This window comes from Theobroma cacao, chromosome 9 (genome assembly GCF_000208745.1).
Source record: "Theobroma cacao cultivar B97-61/B2 chromosome 9, Criollo_cocoa_genome_V2, whole genome shotgun sequence".
NCBI lineage: Eukaryota > Viridiplantae > Streptophyta > Magnoliopsida > Malvales > Malvaceae > Theobroma > Theobroma cacao.
In genome coordinates, this window is record NC_030858.1 from 1,143,246 (window position 1) to 1,158,477 (window position 15,232).

Consider the following 15,232-nt stretch of genomic DNA (forward strand, 5'->3'; position numbering starts at 1 on the left):
TCAAAAGTTTCCTACATTAAATATAAATTTTTTTTTAGATTCAAAATTAATATAGTATTATTCAGAATATCTCAAAATGAATTACTATATTTAATATTATAGATTTATAATTGGTAGAATATTTAAAAAACAACTCCAAATTATTTTTTTATTATGTTCAAATCAATACTATATTAACGTTATTTAGATATAAAATGATAAATGATATTTTGATAAATAAAATAAAATAAAATAATAATACTTATTTAAAATTTTATTTAAGTATTATACTTTTATTTTTAATTTTTTTATATTAAAAAGTATTGAATATATATTAATAAAATTTAAGTTTAGGTCGTAGGCCCAAATGTGAATCGGCCTAAAGCCGAAACTGAAAAACATTTTCCTCACAAAAAATTAATTTCTTTTTTGAAGGAAAATTTAGAAAAAAAAAAAAAGAAAAAAGAATGGAATACGCCCAAAATCATATGGTCAAAACTAATCATTCAACGGCAATTTTGCGCATTTTCCTGATCAAATTGAGCAGACCATGATTGTGTCCATGGACGAAGACAAAACCCAAACAAATCATACGGTGGCAAGCTTAGCTGTCGTCCATACGTCCAAGACCGGCAGTCAATTTTATCTCTGACGTCAACACTCTTTCTAGAACTGTGTCCTTCTTCTGGATTACTAATTATATCTCCAAAACCCTAACATAAACCCCCCAAAATTTCCTAAAGCCTAATTTAATCTTTCAATTTTCTCTCTTCAATTTTGGGTTCCTTTCTTTTTGCTCTCTCTAGAAACCTTTTTGGGCTCCTCTCTTTCCACGATATGTCGAAGGTCGGGCAAATGGAAAGCCTGTCCCACAACGCTGTCGTTTTGGACAGTTTCCTGGGCTTTGCACTGCAAGCTATGGTTGTCGAGACTGCCATTGTTGCATCAAAGTCTGTCGCTTGGTTGCTCATGATGGTACACTTTTCTTTCCTTCTTTTGTTAATTAATTTACCTTTTTATTTATGGGTATCTGGTTTTGAGTGGTCTTTGCAAGTCTATGGATTTTTAATTTTCCTTGAATTTGTTGGCAAAATTTGAAACTTTTTCTTTGAGAATTTGATTCCATTATTCCAGAAATTAGAATTTTTCAGTTTTCAGCTTCAATGCAATTTTTGTTAATACCCAATTATTCTAATTTTTTGAGGCTAGGGTTCTTTTTGGCTTTGGTTAGTAGGTTAAGCATAGGTTGATATGGAATGTTATTGACATCAAGACCAAGCCACTACTTTTAGGATATAAGAATAGTTTCATTGGGTTGAGTGTCTCATTTGAGTGTGCACATTTGTTTTTGTGTTTTGGTGCAAGAATGCTTATGTGTTTGTTCATTGGGTCAAAAAACAGATTTGTAAGTCATATGGTAGTGGGTAATTTCATTTTTCCTATTCTTAAAAATGTGTCCTTTGATGTGGAAATCTGCTTACTTTCATTGCACACAAACTGCACTTGGAAGAACACTATTTTTCTCCTCAGTATGAGTTTGGTGATTTTTCCAGATGGGAACTCGGCCTAATGGAATTGATGTCTTCATCAAAGAGACTGAGGCATATGCAGGGTTAGTTTCATTATTTATTTTGCCTAACTTGGTTTTTTTTCTTCTTCTTTGGAATGCGGAAAATTGGTCTATTCGCTTTTGCAGGTTTCCACTTGCTCAGCTTCTTGTGGTGAGAAAACCTGGTCTGGAGAACAAGGATGCCAGTGACACTGAGGATGATGATGATGATGATGATGAGGAAGATGAAGCAGCAGATGATCAAGATGAAGATGGAGGTGAGGAGGAAGATGGATCTGGTGAAGAGGGTGAAGATCAAGGGGATCCTGAGGATGAACCTGAGGCCAATGGGGATGGCGGCAGTGGAGATGAGGATGATGACGATGAGGATGATGATGATGACGATGAAGATGGTGAGGAAGAGGAGGAAGAGGAAGAAGAGGAGCCGGAAGAAGAAGAGGAAGAGCTTCAGCCACCAGCTAAAAAGCGGAAATGAGCTGGGATCTCTTATTCTTGTTTTTTATTGTCCTGCTGAGGTTAGGGGGTATGGTGTAGTGGGAAGTTAGAATGGGCAGATTCAGGTTGCGGGTTAAGAGTGTCTGTCTAAATTAGGGTAGAGAAGATTGTGACATTTCTGGAAATGAGACTTGTTTGATATTTCCTAATATACAGTTCTAGTATCATTTTATAAGCTTGGCTTCATTCTTCTCTCCTCTACTCTTTTGTATGAGTTGCTCCTTTGAGGTTTACATTTATGCATCAGCACCTGAAGAATGCTACATCCTCTGGTCATTTCCAACCATACTTTAGCTTATGCCTCTAGTTGCTTCCAAGATTCCAACTTGAGGCTTAGTAGTTTCTGAAGAATGTCTAATGTTTCTTCAGGAAAGAAGAGGGTGGCCGAGGAGTAAGGTGGAGGGATTGAAGGAAGAGCAAACTCTGCCTAAACAGGGCAAATGCCTTTTGCAATTTGCACGTCTAATTAATTTGAAGGATTAACAAGAACGGATGATGCACTGGCTAAATCCTGAGCTTTATGCCGTTTTACAAAGTGGTTGTATATGTAATGTATACTTTAAAATCAATTCCGTGAGTGGGGAACCTCTTTAACCATGCTTGCTTGTTAGTGAATTCATTTTTATTGTAAGTTCCTAGAATTTTCTTCTGTTGGCTGCTTGTTAGCCTCCTTTTCTTTTGTTAATAAAGTTGCTTATTCATCCGTAGTTATGACACCTGTTTTGTTGGATTTTGCAAAGCTTGCAATCGACTTGAAACAAAGACATTACTAGCAATAAAAGAGCCTCATTTCAGTCATTATTTTCTCACTACAAAGTACCAGAAAATATTGTTTCTAACAGGCCTCGATAATAGACCCAGCAGGCGACAGCAGAAAAGGAGGATCCCAAGCATAGGCGAAACTGACTGTGCTGAAGCCTCGCAAAGAATTGCCTTTGATGAGGAGGCAATTGTCACCTTGCTTCTCAAGGATATTTGGATCCACGATTTTTCTCAAATTTGTCAAACTCTGGTAATGATGGCAAGATATTGCTTCTTCAATCTGTTAAAAAGGCAAGTCAAATTGAAAACCTTGCTATGCTACAATCTTATGGTATCTCATTTATTAAAAAAAAGATTGGCATCCTGAATTCGAGTTGCAACCCACATTTTGAAGAACCAGAAGTCATGACTTGAAAGAATTTTTTAATGTTGGTTTGCCTTAGTTGACTAGTATAATCAACTAGTTTCTTCTTTTGTTCAACTGGTAGAAGCCTTGAACATGAACCTGGGAATCTGGTGTAGCAGAAAATTAATAAATGAAGCAGAGGTTCCTTCTTTCCCAGATTACACCTGACCCAGATGTCTATGGCTTCACTGAATTAAAAATGATGGCGAGAGTCTCAGATATTGACCTCTGAAACTAAATATTTATTTCCTGGGGAATCGAGTAGGGGAATCCAATTACGGCAGAAGTTTCTTGACATTTTATTTGTTTTGTTTAGTTATGGTAAGAAGAAGACCGCACTTACGGTTGTGATGACTGGTGATGAACGAATCGTAGATGATTGGCAACTTCCAATTGGTTTGTTAGGCTCCATTCTTTTCCTTGATCTGTTTCGTGGGGACTTTGGTTTTCCCATTTTAGCAGAGAGTCCATCACCAGTTACATACTAGAAATTAAAATAGCTTTCTCTTTCTTGATGACTAAATCGCAAGCTTCTATCAAATGGATACTTCACCAAATTATTCCTAACCCATATTTTCAATCAGTCCTGTGGTTATAAATATTTTTTTTTCTCAAATAATTGATGGGTTCTTTGCAATTTGTATTCCCTGTCAATGTCACTAACCAAAGCCTGATAGGCAGTAATATTTCAAGTGGGTTAGCAGAGGAATGAACTTTCGAAATTAAAAATTTTACTGTAACCTTGAGCTAGGAAGCTGCAAGGAGGTTCTTGAAAGTCAAAGTTTGGTTGTTCCCTTTTCTTTTGTTGCAAAGACTAATCAATTATTTAGATTCTTAATCTCTACGTTGGACTTTTCTGATGGAAGAACAATTAAGTTTTCACCAGCTCCATCTGCCTCGGTAGTATAAACTATAAATTTTATTTTATTTAAGTAATCATATGTACCTTGCTTGATTTGATTACTTCAAACCAGTAAACTTATCCAAAGCACCTACAAAATCTCTCACCTTCAGTCTGATATCAACTGTTTTTTCTTTTACAGAGAACCAGATTCTTTATATAGTTCACATTGCTCAACTTGTAGTTGTACATGACAGCTAATTGCAGGAGGTATTGTTGCTCTATGAAATGAGTTTCGTGTTTAAGCTTCTGTTTTTGTGTTTTTGGCTGTATTGGATGAGCCAAGGCTCAGTCTTTGTCACTTCACAAAGAAGAGGGTGGTCTGGAAATGTTATTAGCGGCACTGTTGTTATTAATGGAACAGCTTCAATAGGAAAAACAGATGACAATTTCATCTGTGCTACTCTGGATTGGTGGCCTCCTGAGAAATGTGACTATGGAACATGTAGCTGGGGCAGAGCTTCGCTTCTTAATCTAGTAAGCAGCTTATCCTTAGGCCTCTCAGATAACATAATCACAGCAAAATTCCAGCTTTCTGAAACTTTACTGCCTGCTCCACTCTGCAGGATCTTGCCAACCCCATATTGTTAAATGCTATCAAAGGTAAGCAGTTCTTTCCATTTTACTTTCGAAAGAAAAGATACATATGGAAGTTCAAAACTTACAATGTCCCTATTAGCATTCAGACTTATCCGTGTTGCAGCTTTTTCGCCATTAAAGATCAGAATGGGTGGTACCCTGCAAGATAATGTCATTTATGAGACCAAAGGTGATAAAAATCCTTGTGTACCATTTCCTAAAAATAGTTCAGAGATTTTCGGTTTCTCCAAAGGTTGCTTACCTATGTCTAGATGGGACGAACTCAACATTTTCTTCAAAAAAGCTGGGTCAGTAATTAAACTTTATCAGCATCTCCATGAACTTTGTAATCTGTCTCTTTCCAAACATTTACACAGCTAGATGAAACATGCTGTAACTGGATCCATCGCGCTTTTACTTCCAACGCAGGGCTATGGTTGTTTTTGGATTAAATGCATTAAGTGGGAGAACTATAGGTCCAGATGGTTCTGCCATCGGAGCTTGGAATTCTAGCAATGCTGAATCGCTCATACGATACACTGTCAACAAGGGCTATACTATATATGGTTGGGAACTTGGTAAAATCTCTCCCAGTATGCAGTTTAATGTCTAGGAAAATAAATGACTCCGAGTTAATCTTGCCTGCCTTTCTTCTTTTCAAAAGCAAATTCTTTTCCTGCATTTGTTATCTGAAGCAATGAGCTGAATCAGGAAATGAACTGTGTGGCTCTGGCGTTGGAGTACGAGTCTCAGCAGATCGATATGCATCTGATGTGAACTCTCTTCAGAACATTGTTCAGAATATATATAAAGGATTTGAGGTTAAGCCGCTAGTAATAGCACCAGGAGGATTCTTTGATGCAAATTGGTTCACAGAATTTGTAAAAGAAACACCTAAATCTCTTCAAGTAGTAACCCAACACATTTACAACCTTGGCGCAGGTAGTACTTCAGTTATTAAAAGTAACCTTAAAGAAGAAGCCTTTCGAAGTAAAGACATTATTTTCCCTGTATGTAGGTAATGATAATCAGCTCACCAACAAAATCCTAGATCCATCCTATCTAGATGGTGGGAACCAGCCCTTTGGAGACCTTCAAGCAATTCTGAAGAATTCAGGAACTTCAGCAGTCGCTTGGGTTGGTGAAGCAGGAGGAGCTTATAACAGTGGCCAAAATCTTGTCAGCAATTCATTTGTATATAGTTTCTGGTAAGCTTGGGCACATTTACTGCCCTTCATTTTCATGGTAAGCTTGATCTGACATGGGTTCTTTACTGGCTTTTTACTGATTAAACAGGTACTTGGACCAGCTTGGGATGGCATCATCCTATGATACCAAAACATACTGCAGACAGACATTGATTGGTGGAAACTATGGCCTGCTTGACACTGCTACCTTTGTCCCACATCCAGATTACTACAGGTAGTGTGCTCCTCGAACTTCAGATTTTCCAAATCATTTCTTGAACCAATGTCAGCAAATTAGATATATTCATGTTGCAGTGCTCTTCTCTGGCATCGTTTAATGGGGAGCAATGTCCTGTCCACGAGCTTCTCTGGGACAAGAAATCTACGAGCTTATGCTCACTGTTCTAAACAATCTGTAAGCAAACCCTCCACTCAGATTTGGTATCAAAGCAATGTTTATCTATACTCGGCTAATGTATCAGGTGTTCCTTTTAACAGCAAGGAATCGCATTGCTTCTCATCAATTTAAGTGCAAACACTACAGTTCAGGTCCGAGTTTCGACTGAAAGTCCTGCTAGCAATGGAGACTTGAGATTGCAGCAAGAAGACCAAACTCCAAGAATAAATTTTGCCACAATGCCTAGAAATTCTAAAAGTAACGGAAACACTAGGGAAGAGTACCATTTGACAGCTAAAGATGGGAATTTACACAGTAAAATTGTGCTTTTAAATGGGAAAGTACTCAGTCTAAATTCATCTGGGGGTATCCCTTCCATGGACCCAGTAAACAGGAGCATGTTAGATCCAATCACTGTTGCTCCTTTCTCCGTTGTCTTTTCTCACATTCCAAGCATACGAATTCCTGCCTGTAAGCAAGGATGACCAACATAATATTTTATGATTGAATTGTTTAAGCAATATCCATAAGCAAGAAAATGCCAAATCCAGATTTTAAATTGACTTTCTGACATTGCACTGTTACCTTCAACATGTATTTGAATATTTACTTTGGATATAAATATGAGTAAGAACTCTGCCAGCTCTTTTGGCTATTGTATAACTGATTTTATTGTAATAACTCTGCCAGCTCTTTTGGCTAATGTATAATTCATTTTATATATTTAATACGAGATTTCTTAACTTACTCGAATCTGTTACTCTCATTGCAAGTCAAGTCACCTTACTCTCCCTCACTTGAATCCTTGACGTTCACGTTGCAAGTTGACTCACTCTATCTATTACAAACCCAATTTATATTAAACTTGATATTATTTTATCACAAAATTATTTTTAATTAATTAAAAATAAAATAATGTTTTTATTATTGGTTAAAATACTCCGAGCATAGAAACATTTTTAATTTAATACGCCAACTTCACAAATTCAATAATAATATTTTTATTTTCCGATTAAACGAGTACATGAGAGTGAATCAGCACAATGATAGAACCAAGCTATGCACAAAGTAATAAGAAACACAGCTAAATCTGCAACCTGCATTCAGAATTTACTCGAGAAAGGAGTCACTGGCACACATTTTCATGTCACTTGGTGAAAAAATATTGAAGCCATTACATAGAAGAAACGAAAAACTATTGAACTTTGATCAAACTTATTAAACAAAATCCTCCTCCCTTCCAACCAGTAGTTAGCACTTAGCACCAATTTGCAGATTAACCTGTTTTCATCGTCTAAAGAAAATCCTGGTTTATATCTACATCTAAAAGAATGATCCATCCGGCGATATATAGAAAATCCCTCACTGCGGCTGTATCTGATAAAAAGATGTCCACATGATGTTGCAAAAGCAATTTCGCAATATCGACACTCAGGCCTCTATCTGAGTGCAATACTGCCAACCCACAAATTAGTGGCCTTTAAACTGATGGAAATGTTAAGACATGTTCTCTTCTCAAGCCACGGAACACACCTTATCTGAAAATTAGACGGTACAAGATACTGGTTAACACAAACTGTATATTTAAGGTAGTAGGTCTCTTGCACCTTAAAATATATTTCACAAAAGTAAAAAGCAGAAATGCATGCTGATACTAGCCACATAAAGGTCAAAACAGGAATATGAACCGACTGCTAAGTCCTTGAGCTGTGTCCGAATGATGATCAAAGAAGAGAGGGTTATTCTGATGATTGAATTGATTTGGGTATTAACTTTTCTATTTATTTTTCTGAAATAAAAGAGATGATCCAAGCAAAAGAGATGATCGTATATATAATATATATAATCTTCAAAAATATTAACAAGAATACAGCATGGAGGCAAGTTCACCTTGTCTAATGCTACTGCAGCAAAGACGATTGTCATCTATGTAAGTTGCCTGGACACCCATCATCCAGGACCCCACCGATATATCATCATGCGCATAAGTCTTCAAAGATGCACTGCATGTAATATAAGCTAGCTGAGGTAAAGTTCAAATTCATTCAGACATTTTAAGCAACTTAAGTCACATTCAATGGGAGCAAGGAATAGTTCATGGCACAAAATTTTCAAAATGAGTCTTGGACTATGTTCAACTTTGCATGCAAAGGAAAGCGATGAACAAAACAGATATGGATTTAGCTTATCAGCCATTCAGTTTCTAACATATAAATACTCTGCAGGTGGACTACCCTACTCCAACATGATTAGAGGTTCTTATAACACCCAAATTGTATTAATCACTAATGTTGAGACACCATAGTTTCTTTTCAGTTTCAGAAATTCAAAGTAGAATGTGTATCTCATTCTCTCCAAGTTATAGCATCAATAAATAATAACTAACCTGTTTACGTTGATGTACTGAGCAAGATTTTTGGAGAGTATAAGAAGTGAACCAGAGGCATGGCGAAAATACCTACACAGAAGAGCATAATTAATCAAGTTCCGTATACAGAAATTGAATTGAAACCAGTTACCATATCAAAGAGAATTGAACCCCTTTGAAGGAAGATGTCACTTGAACAACACTGTATTAAGGATACAAGGACAGTAGGAGCATGCACAACCACCAAAAAGTTACAAAGTGAATGAACTTTGAGTGTTCTTACATTTAACAATTATGCAGCTACAGAAAGGGAAAGAAAAGAGAATAGTATGAAAGTTACATAAAGTACAAATTTAGTAGTGCACTGATCCACAAGCTAGATAACTTACGATTTCTCATCCCCAAACTTCCACCATTCTGGTTCAAACCAAGGCCTTCCCCTGAAATCAACAAAATTTAGGTACTTAAAAGCTGAACTCAGAATCTTAGGAAACAACTCAAGCTCAAAATACCATTTTAAAACAATAAATGTCCTCCAAGATTTCGTTTGGAATAGCAAACAGAACAAACATTCAACGATTAATAAACAAGAATGTAGACATGCTACAATCAGCAAAGGAACACCTATGAAGAAAAAAACAGGTATAAATTTTTATGTACTCGTAGATGCATTATCAATATATTTACATCTGAGTATGAATAATATTTTCTAGCTTCTAAATGGGGATTTTTTTTTTTTTTTTTGAGAAGATAGCATTTGGTATAAGCAATTGAAGGAATTAGGAAAATGTATAAAATAATAGCCTAGGTGCATGTTGAGAGCCATCTTGGATAAACAGATTTCAATAACGAAATAAGACAAAAATAAGTACATACTCTTCAGCAACCACTTCTCCTGACTTCATGCATCCAATATAAGCACTATCTTGGCCACGCCGTTGTTCAAGAAGTCCAATCAATCCCTCTGTCAAGTAGAAAAAAGAGTAGATGATATATTAGAGTTCCAGTGAATAAACAGCAATAAGCCAAAAGCCAAAAAGTTGTGATATTCTATACAAATGAAAAAGGCAGAAGTCCTACCAAGGCCAATGTCAATATTATCATCAACTTTGACGTAAAATTCTGCATCCCAATTTTGAACTGCAGCAGTGAAGAAAAATTTTGCTTTCTTAGGAAGCTCCTCTTGCGCCTCCTCATGACCATCCTGATAAATCAACATGAGGCAAGCATGTTACAGAATCTATGTTTTCAGGCAGTCGGATTACAATAAGCAAGTGGAAAGAGAAAATTTCATAAAAACCAAAGTCTTGCATCCAATTACAGATATATTCTGATAAAGGTCTGGCCACCAATGCAGACAAAAGGCTCAGCATTCATGCAGAATATCTAGGCCTCAAACCAAAAGTCAATAATTTGAATTTGCAGACATATTCAAATTCTATCACTTACAAGAATAAAGAAATCCTTTGTCTTACGGTTTTCCTCATCAATATTGCGATCCAAGCTATCACCTCGATTAGCACTACCAATTTCAAAGTAGTTAATCCCATTAGTACCCACCAATTGCAGCATTGTTGATAGCAGAGGAATGAAATCGAGCAAAGAAGCGAAACAATCCATATGAAAACCATGAGAACGCAATAAGGATTGAAGAATATGGAAATACCTCCGACCAATCACCAATCGTATCACAACCCCTCTTTCCTCCAGCTTTTTTAATGCATCACCTGTCAAAACCAGAAGAGTGTTAATAATATATGGTTTCTATAGCAAAGTATCTGTCTAAATATATATTAAAAGTAACATGAAACTAATCATGTCAAAACTGCTATGTTAATGCAACAGCATACTAGTAGAAATACTATCAAGCACCAAAAAAGAGAGGAAAGCCAACAGAAAATCTAAAATCAAGTTTTAAACTATAACAAACCAGCACACTCACCTCTAGGCATCCAAGATCCTCTAAATGTAATTCGTTTCAAGTGACTACCAAATCCAGTATAGACTCCAATAACTGCAAGAAGCTTCTGATCTGAAGAACCACTTTGTCGCAACTGGTGCTTCAGGTATCCTTGACTCTTAGCTAACGTCAAATCCATCTCTGCTTCTACAATCCTCCTCTCTAGATCCCTAAAAATCAAATTCATTGTTTCAAATGACAGCACAATGCCAAAAAAAAACAAAACAGAGAAACAGTCATATTAGACTATAAAAATTGGGAGACAGAAACTAAGAATGAAAATTGAGGAACATACTTGCATCCTAGGACCATTAGCTTATCTTCGACCGTAAGAACCTTTGGTCTCTACCAATACGAAAACAGAAACATCAGACAGAAAATACTTATTTAAATCTTACTAAACAGGTGATTAGGTTGTTGCAATAATCTAATAAACAGACATCTCTTATTTTACCAACAAATAGAAACAGAGGAAATATGCTAAGACCAGGAGGATTTGTTTGGCTTCTGAGTCCTACAAAACCAAGGCAGAAAGAAACCTGTTCAATGTTCTTCTTAAGAAGATTAGCAAGCAATGTTCTGTTCTCTGCATCTTGCCACAACCTAATTTTCACCAAATTTTCGCAAAATAAATAAATAAATCAGCACAATTAATCAATTTGTTAGCTACGGAAATTGACAAAAAAATAAGGCAATAATTAACACAAATTTTAGGCTGAATTGGATGAATATAAATTTGGATTCTTTCATCCTTTTTTTTTTCCAAATATAATCCAAAATGAAAAACAAATTCCACGAAACTGACGCAGTGGAATTAAGAATTAAAAAGGAAAAATGGAGATAAAAGAAATTACGAACCGGCCAGCAACGTAGAGCCAAGCGACGCAAGAGAAAAAGACCATCACCAAAGAAGGCTTGGATGTCTGTAGATTCTTCGATCTCCATCGTCTCTCTGCTTTCGTCGACGTAGGTAAACCCTCCATCTCACACTAACACAGATTACAGAATCAAAGCAGAGATTTACTGCTGTCTAATCTCCAATTTTTAATTACAATGATCGAGTGAAAGAGTATGAGAGCTCAGTGTAGAGATTCAAATCAACTGTGGAGAATTCAAGGAGAATCAGAAATACAGAAACAGACGAAAATTTGAACTGAAATTTTGAAGAAAAGAAGAGAGAGAGATCTGGTTGCAGAGCGGTTACTTCGAGATGGAGGAGCCCGGTAAACTGAGTCTTACGGGCTAGGCCCACTTAGGTACAACTTTGCCTTAATTATTTTCATATGAATTTGGTCAATTTCTGTACATGGAATCTCATGTGAAATTTGGCAACCCTTTCAGGAAAATGAGCCGGCTAGTGTCCAGTTATGGTATGTAGAACTGTAACCTCAAGATTACCAATCCCGGAAAGGTAATTCCTCATCCCATAAAAGTTACTAATTACCATCTATTGACGGAATCCAGGATTTGAGAGTAAAAAGAATTATCATTTATTATTGAACGTAATTAAAAAAAATATGCTAATTATAATTGTTCAATATCAAAATAAAAAAATCTATTAAAAAATAAAAATATATATTTATCATTAAATCAAATACTCGAATAATTACCGATTGTAACTTTTGAGAAGCATTAGTAACTTTTGAGAATGCTTCGGTGTTTAGAACTTTAGGTGCAAAAGGAGATATATGCCTTAATGCAGCCCACATGCAATCTTTAGTTACGAAACAGTTCATTGGCTTTAAAAGTTTCATGCCGTCGGAAAGGCTTCAACAGGGCAAACAATGAGTATTACCCATTCTTCAAGCAAACAAAAATCATGATGGTCTATAGCAAAATTAACAGACTTCTTTTCGACATCAGGACATCAGAGCATCAGAATGAATAGATGTTAACAGAAGTTAAATCCCCGAATGTGTTCTACAAGGTAAAACTATATAATCTTCTGAGATGCCCCAAGGAGTGGAAGGGTCTCCATTCTTTCAGCAGCAAAGCAATGGGTATTAGTGTAGAAGATCATCCAGCTTAACAGAATGGAGCCCTCTGACGACATTGTTTGGACCTCTCCTCCCGAATGCTGAACATAAAGCTCATGGTTCCATCTCAAATACTTAACTCCTACCGCCTCCCGGTAACAAGCTAGCCAAAGAGGGAACCCCTTGGTTTCTCATTTCTTCTTGTGCTCTCCTCATTTCTTCAGGATCTGTTGCCAACAGAATAGGTTGATAAAATTAGTAAAAGTATAATTACTAGCTTTCATTTTTCTTTTTCCATCTCATGTTAAGAGAGGGTGGGATAGAAGCATATGCCCAAGAACATAGACGAATTTAGTTAAAACAAGAAAAATCAAACATTATGCAGGCAAGTAATAAATCGACTTGCTACTCTCGACCAAAGTCAAGTCATATAAATCTATCATGAGTCCAAACTTCAAGAAATCTACCAAGTTATGAACTAGTAATAGAGTACTTTACCCATGTTTTCCACTAATTTGGGCATTAAAAACACCACAACCAGCATAAATCCCACCATGAGACCCATTGGGCTTTTCACAACAGACATTATGGAGAAAGGTTCTCTAATCTGCAACAAAGTAGGATATAAATATGAGGCAAAGAATAAATAACAACTAAGAACAGAAGGAACATAAACATAAATAGCAAAAGGTTCCTCAACCTCATAATATTGTTCTTCTCTCAATGGCTCTAAAACCAATTCACTAAGACCCCTCCTGTTCTCTGTCAATGCTGCCTGTACCTTGCCTGGGTTTCTAGCACTAACATCAACTCTAACCTAAGCAAGTTTCAAAGAAATTATTGTTAAAGGAAAAAACACCACAATAACTTGATCAAAAGTCGCGAGACTCAGGCAAGAAATAAAAATCTTACTGGAGAAAAGAAATAGCCTATTGCAGCCACTTCAATCAAATGAGTCCCTGCTGGCACATTATGACTTTTGGCATTTATATTAAGGAATCATAATACTCCTGAGGAAAGGTTTACTACCATTCATTGGATACAGTATCAGTGTATGTCATTATCTACTTACAGAAAAACAGCATTGACAGGATAAAGAAAGAAAAAGTATAAACTAAAAGATATGAATTTTCAAACAGAGCTATGCGTTAGAATTGATAAAATATTAGGATACAATGAAAAATATCCATCAGGTCTCAGAAAAGTAACATTTTGGCCACCATTGAGTATAACTTTGACATTTGATATTTTTCCAGGCAAAGCAAACCCTTTTGTACCCAGACCTGCCAAATAAAGTCATCAATCATCTGTGGAAAATTAAAATAAACAGATAACATATCATTAAAGAAATAAACAGATACATAGAGAGATACAAACAATGTGGTTGTATTGATTCATGCTACATTGGAGACTACAATAACATCACGTTGAAGAAGGACTAACAAATATCTACCTTTCAAATATATCATCTGCACTAAGGTCAAAAGGTTCTATCTGACAAATTGCATCTTTTACCAAAACCTAGAATGAGATATAGTTCCATCTTGCATTAACTACATCTATTGACTAATGACCTAAAAAATATATAGCCTAAGTCTTATAGTAACATTGAAGGGACAAAAAATAACATGGAACAATAAGAATTTTGGTGTAAGTCTTACTCGAATAGTCCTATCAAAAATTCACAAACATCTACGTTACCTATACAAAGGCTTCTGCAAAGTTGCATAATAAATCACCATTGATTTACAAATAGCAAATCAGAACTTTATGCATATATTCTAAAACTGAGACAAGCATTATCACAGTAAAACAACATATTAGAATGTAACAAAGATCGAAAACAGCCAAAATCATTATATAATTATATAATTTTGCATAAAATCAGTACAAATTAGTCAAATTTAAAAAAAAAAAAAGGGGGATAATACCTTGGGGGATCCTCACTCGACCATTGATGGTGAACCCATCGCCAGAACTGCCAAAAACAGATAAACAAACGAGTGATGAAGCTAAAACCCAATAAAAGATCCATTTACGAGAGAGGAAATTAATTCAAAAACGATATACTTTTACTAAGCTCAACTGAACCAGCTATCTAATGGTGATAAAGTCGCTAAATTCAATTCCTAGTCAAGAAATCTAAAGTTCAAAAGAATTAAAACAGCTTTACCTTTTCAGCAATCAAACAGAAAATTAGAATTAGTAAAAGGAGAGAAGGCAGTGCAGATTAAAACTCCTACCCGGATGAAATCGTGAGTGCCGTAGAAAGAAGCACGAAAAGCAATAACGTAACCGGTTCGAATCGGGGGATCGACGCCATGGCAGCTGAGATTTGAGAGCTTCGACAGTAGATGAAAACTAAGAAAGAAACAGCCCCCGGCTTTCCCAGCTTTTGGAGATTCGTAGAATTTTATTGTTTAGAGCCTGCTCAGTTGGGCCGATGAATAAATCTGGACCCTTCATCTTGAGTTGGAACTGGGCCATGATTTGGGCTTGTCCAGAATCAGCAGAGACGAATTTTCATTTTACTTTCTTCCCAAAAAAAAATCCTTTTTGTAGTATTTTTTGGAAATAAAATTTTATTTAGTGAGAGTGACTTCTTATTTAAATAATTAAAATTTAAATTACAATTATTTTTACCACTTTATA

General features: G+C 35.9%; 4 protein-coding genes and 1 long non-coding RNA gene across 5 annotated transcripts; 2 read left to right on the plus strand and 3 right to left on the minus strand.

Moving 5' to 3' along the window:
* Window positions 476–2,230, plus strand: LOC18587755 (glutamic acid-rich protein). The gene is made up of 3 exons (XM_007011739.2): window positions 476–954; window positions 1,533–1,591; window positions 1,676–2,230. The coding sequence occupies exons 1-3, from the start codon at window positions 817–819 to the stop codon at window positions 2,022–2,024; spliced, it is 546 nt and encodes a 181-aa protein (XP_007011801.2). The 5' UTR covers window positions 476–816; the 3' UTR covers window positions 2,025–2,230.
* Window positions 2,167–3,637, minus strand: LOC18587756. Its single transcript, XR_001929580.1, has 2 exons — window positions 3,556–3,637; window positions 2,167–3,086 (listed from the first exon to the last, which is right to left on the minus strand). It is a non-coding gene; the product is annotated as an uncharacterized LOC18587756 (long non-coding RNA).
* On the plus strand, window positions 3,028–7,004 carry LOC18587757 (heparanase-like protein 3). Its single transcript, XM_007011741.2, has 10 exons — window positions 3,028–3,097; window positions 4,256–4,590; window positions 4,680–4,716; window positions 4,817–5,000; window positions 5,122–5,270; window positions 5,404–5,634; window positions 5,711–5,900; window positions 5,989–6,114; window positions 6,195–6,294; window positions 6,378–7,004. Exons 2-10 carry the CDS (start codon window positions 4,342–4,344, stop codon window positions 6,759–6,761), a joined length of 1,650 nt encoding a protein of 549 aa, XP_007011803.2. The 5' UTR covers window positions 3,028–3,097; window positions 4,256–4,341; the 3' UTR covers window positions 6,762–7,004.
* On the minus strand, window positions 7,349–11,885 carry LOC18587758 (hydroxyproline O-galactosyltransferase HPGT3). Its single transcript, XM_007011743.2, has 12 exons — window positions 11,463–11,885; window positions 11,144–11,207; window positions 10,900–10,949; window positions 10,587–10,774; window positions 10,311–10,371; window positions 10,094–10,166; window positions 9,725–9,848; window positions 9,521–9,608; window positions 9,034–9,084; window positions 8,663–8,734; window positions 8,167–8,279; window positions 7,349–7,814 (listed from the first exon to the last, which is right to left on the minus strand). The coding sequence occupies exons 1-12, from the start codon at window positions 11,585–11,587 to the stop codon at window positions 7,792–7,794; spliced, it is 1,032 nt and encodes a 343-aa protein (XP_007011805.2). The 5' UTR covers window positions 11,588–11,885; the 3' UTR covers window positions 7,349–7,791.
* LOC18587759 (ER membrane protein complex subunit 7 homolog) lies at window positions 12,340–14,989 on the minus strand. The gene is made up of 7 exons (XM_007011744.2): window positions 14,824–14,989; window positions 14,512–14,558; window positions 13,755–13,863; window positions 13,493–13,556; window positions 13,281–13,397; window positions 13,079–13,187; window positions 12,340–12,807 (listed from the first exon to the last, which is right to left on the minus strand). Exons 1-7 carry the CDS (start codon window positions 14,901–14,903, stop codon window positions 12,716–12,718), a joined length of 618 nt encoding a protein of 205 aa, XP_007011806.2. The 5' UTR covers window positions 14,904–14,989; the 3' UTR covers window positions 12,340–12,715.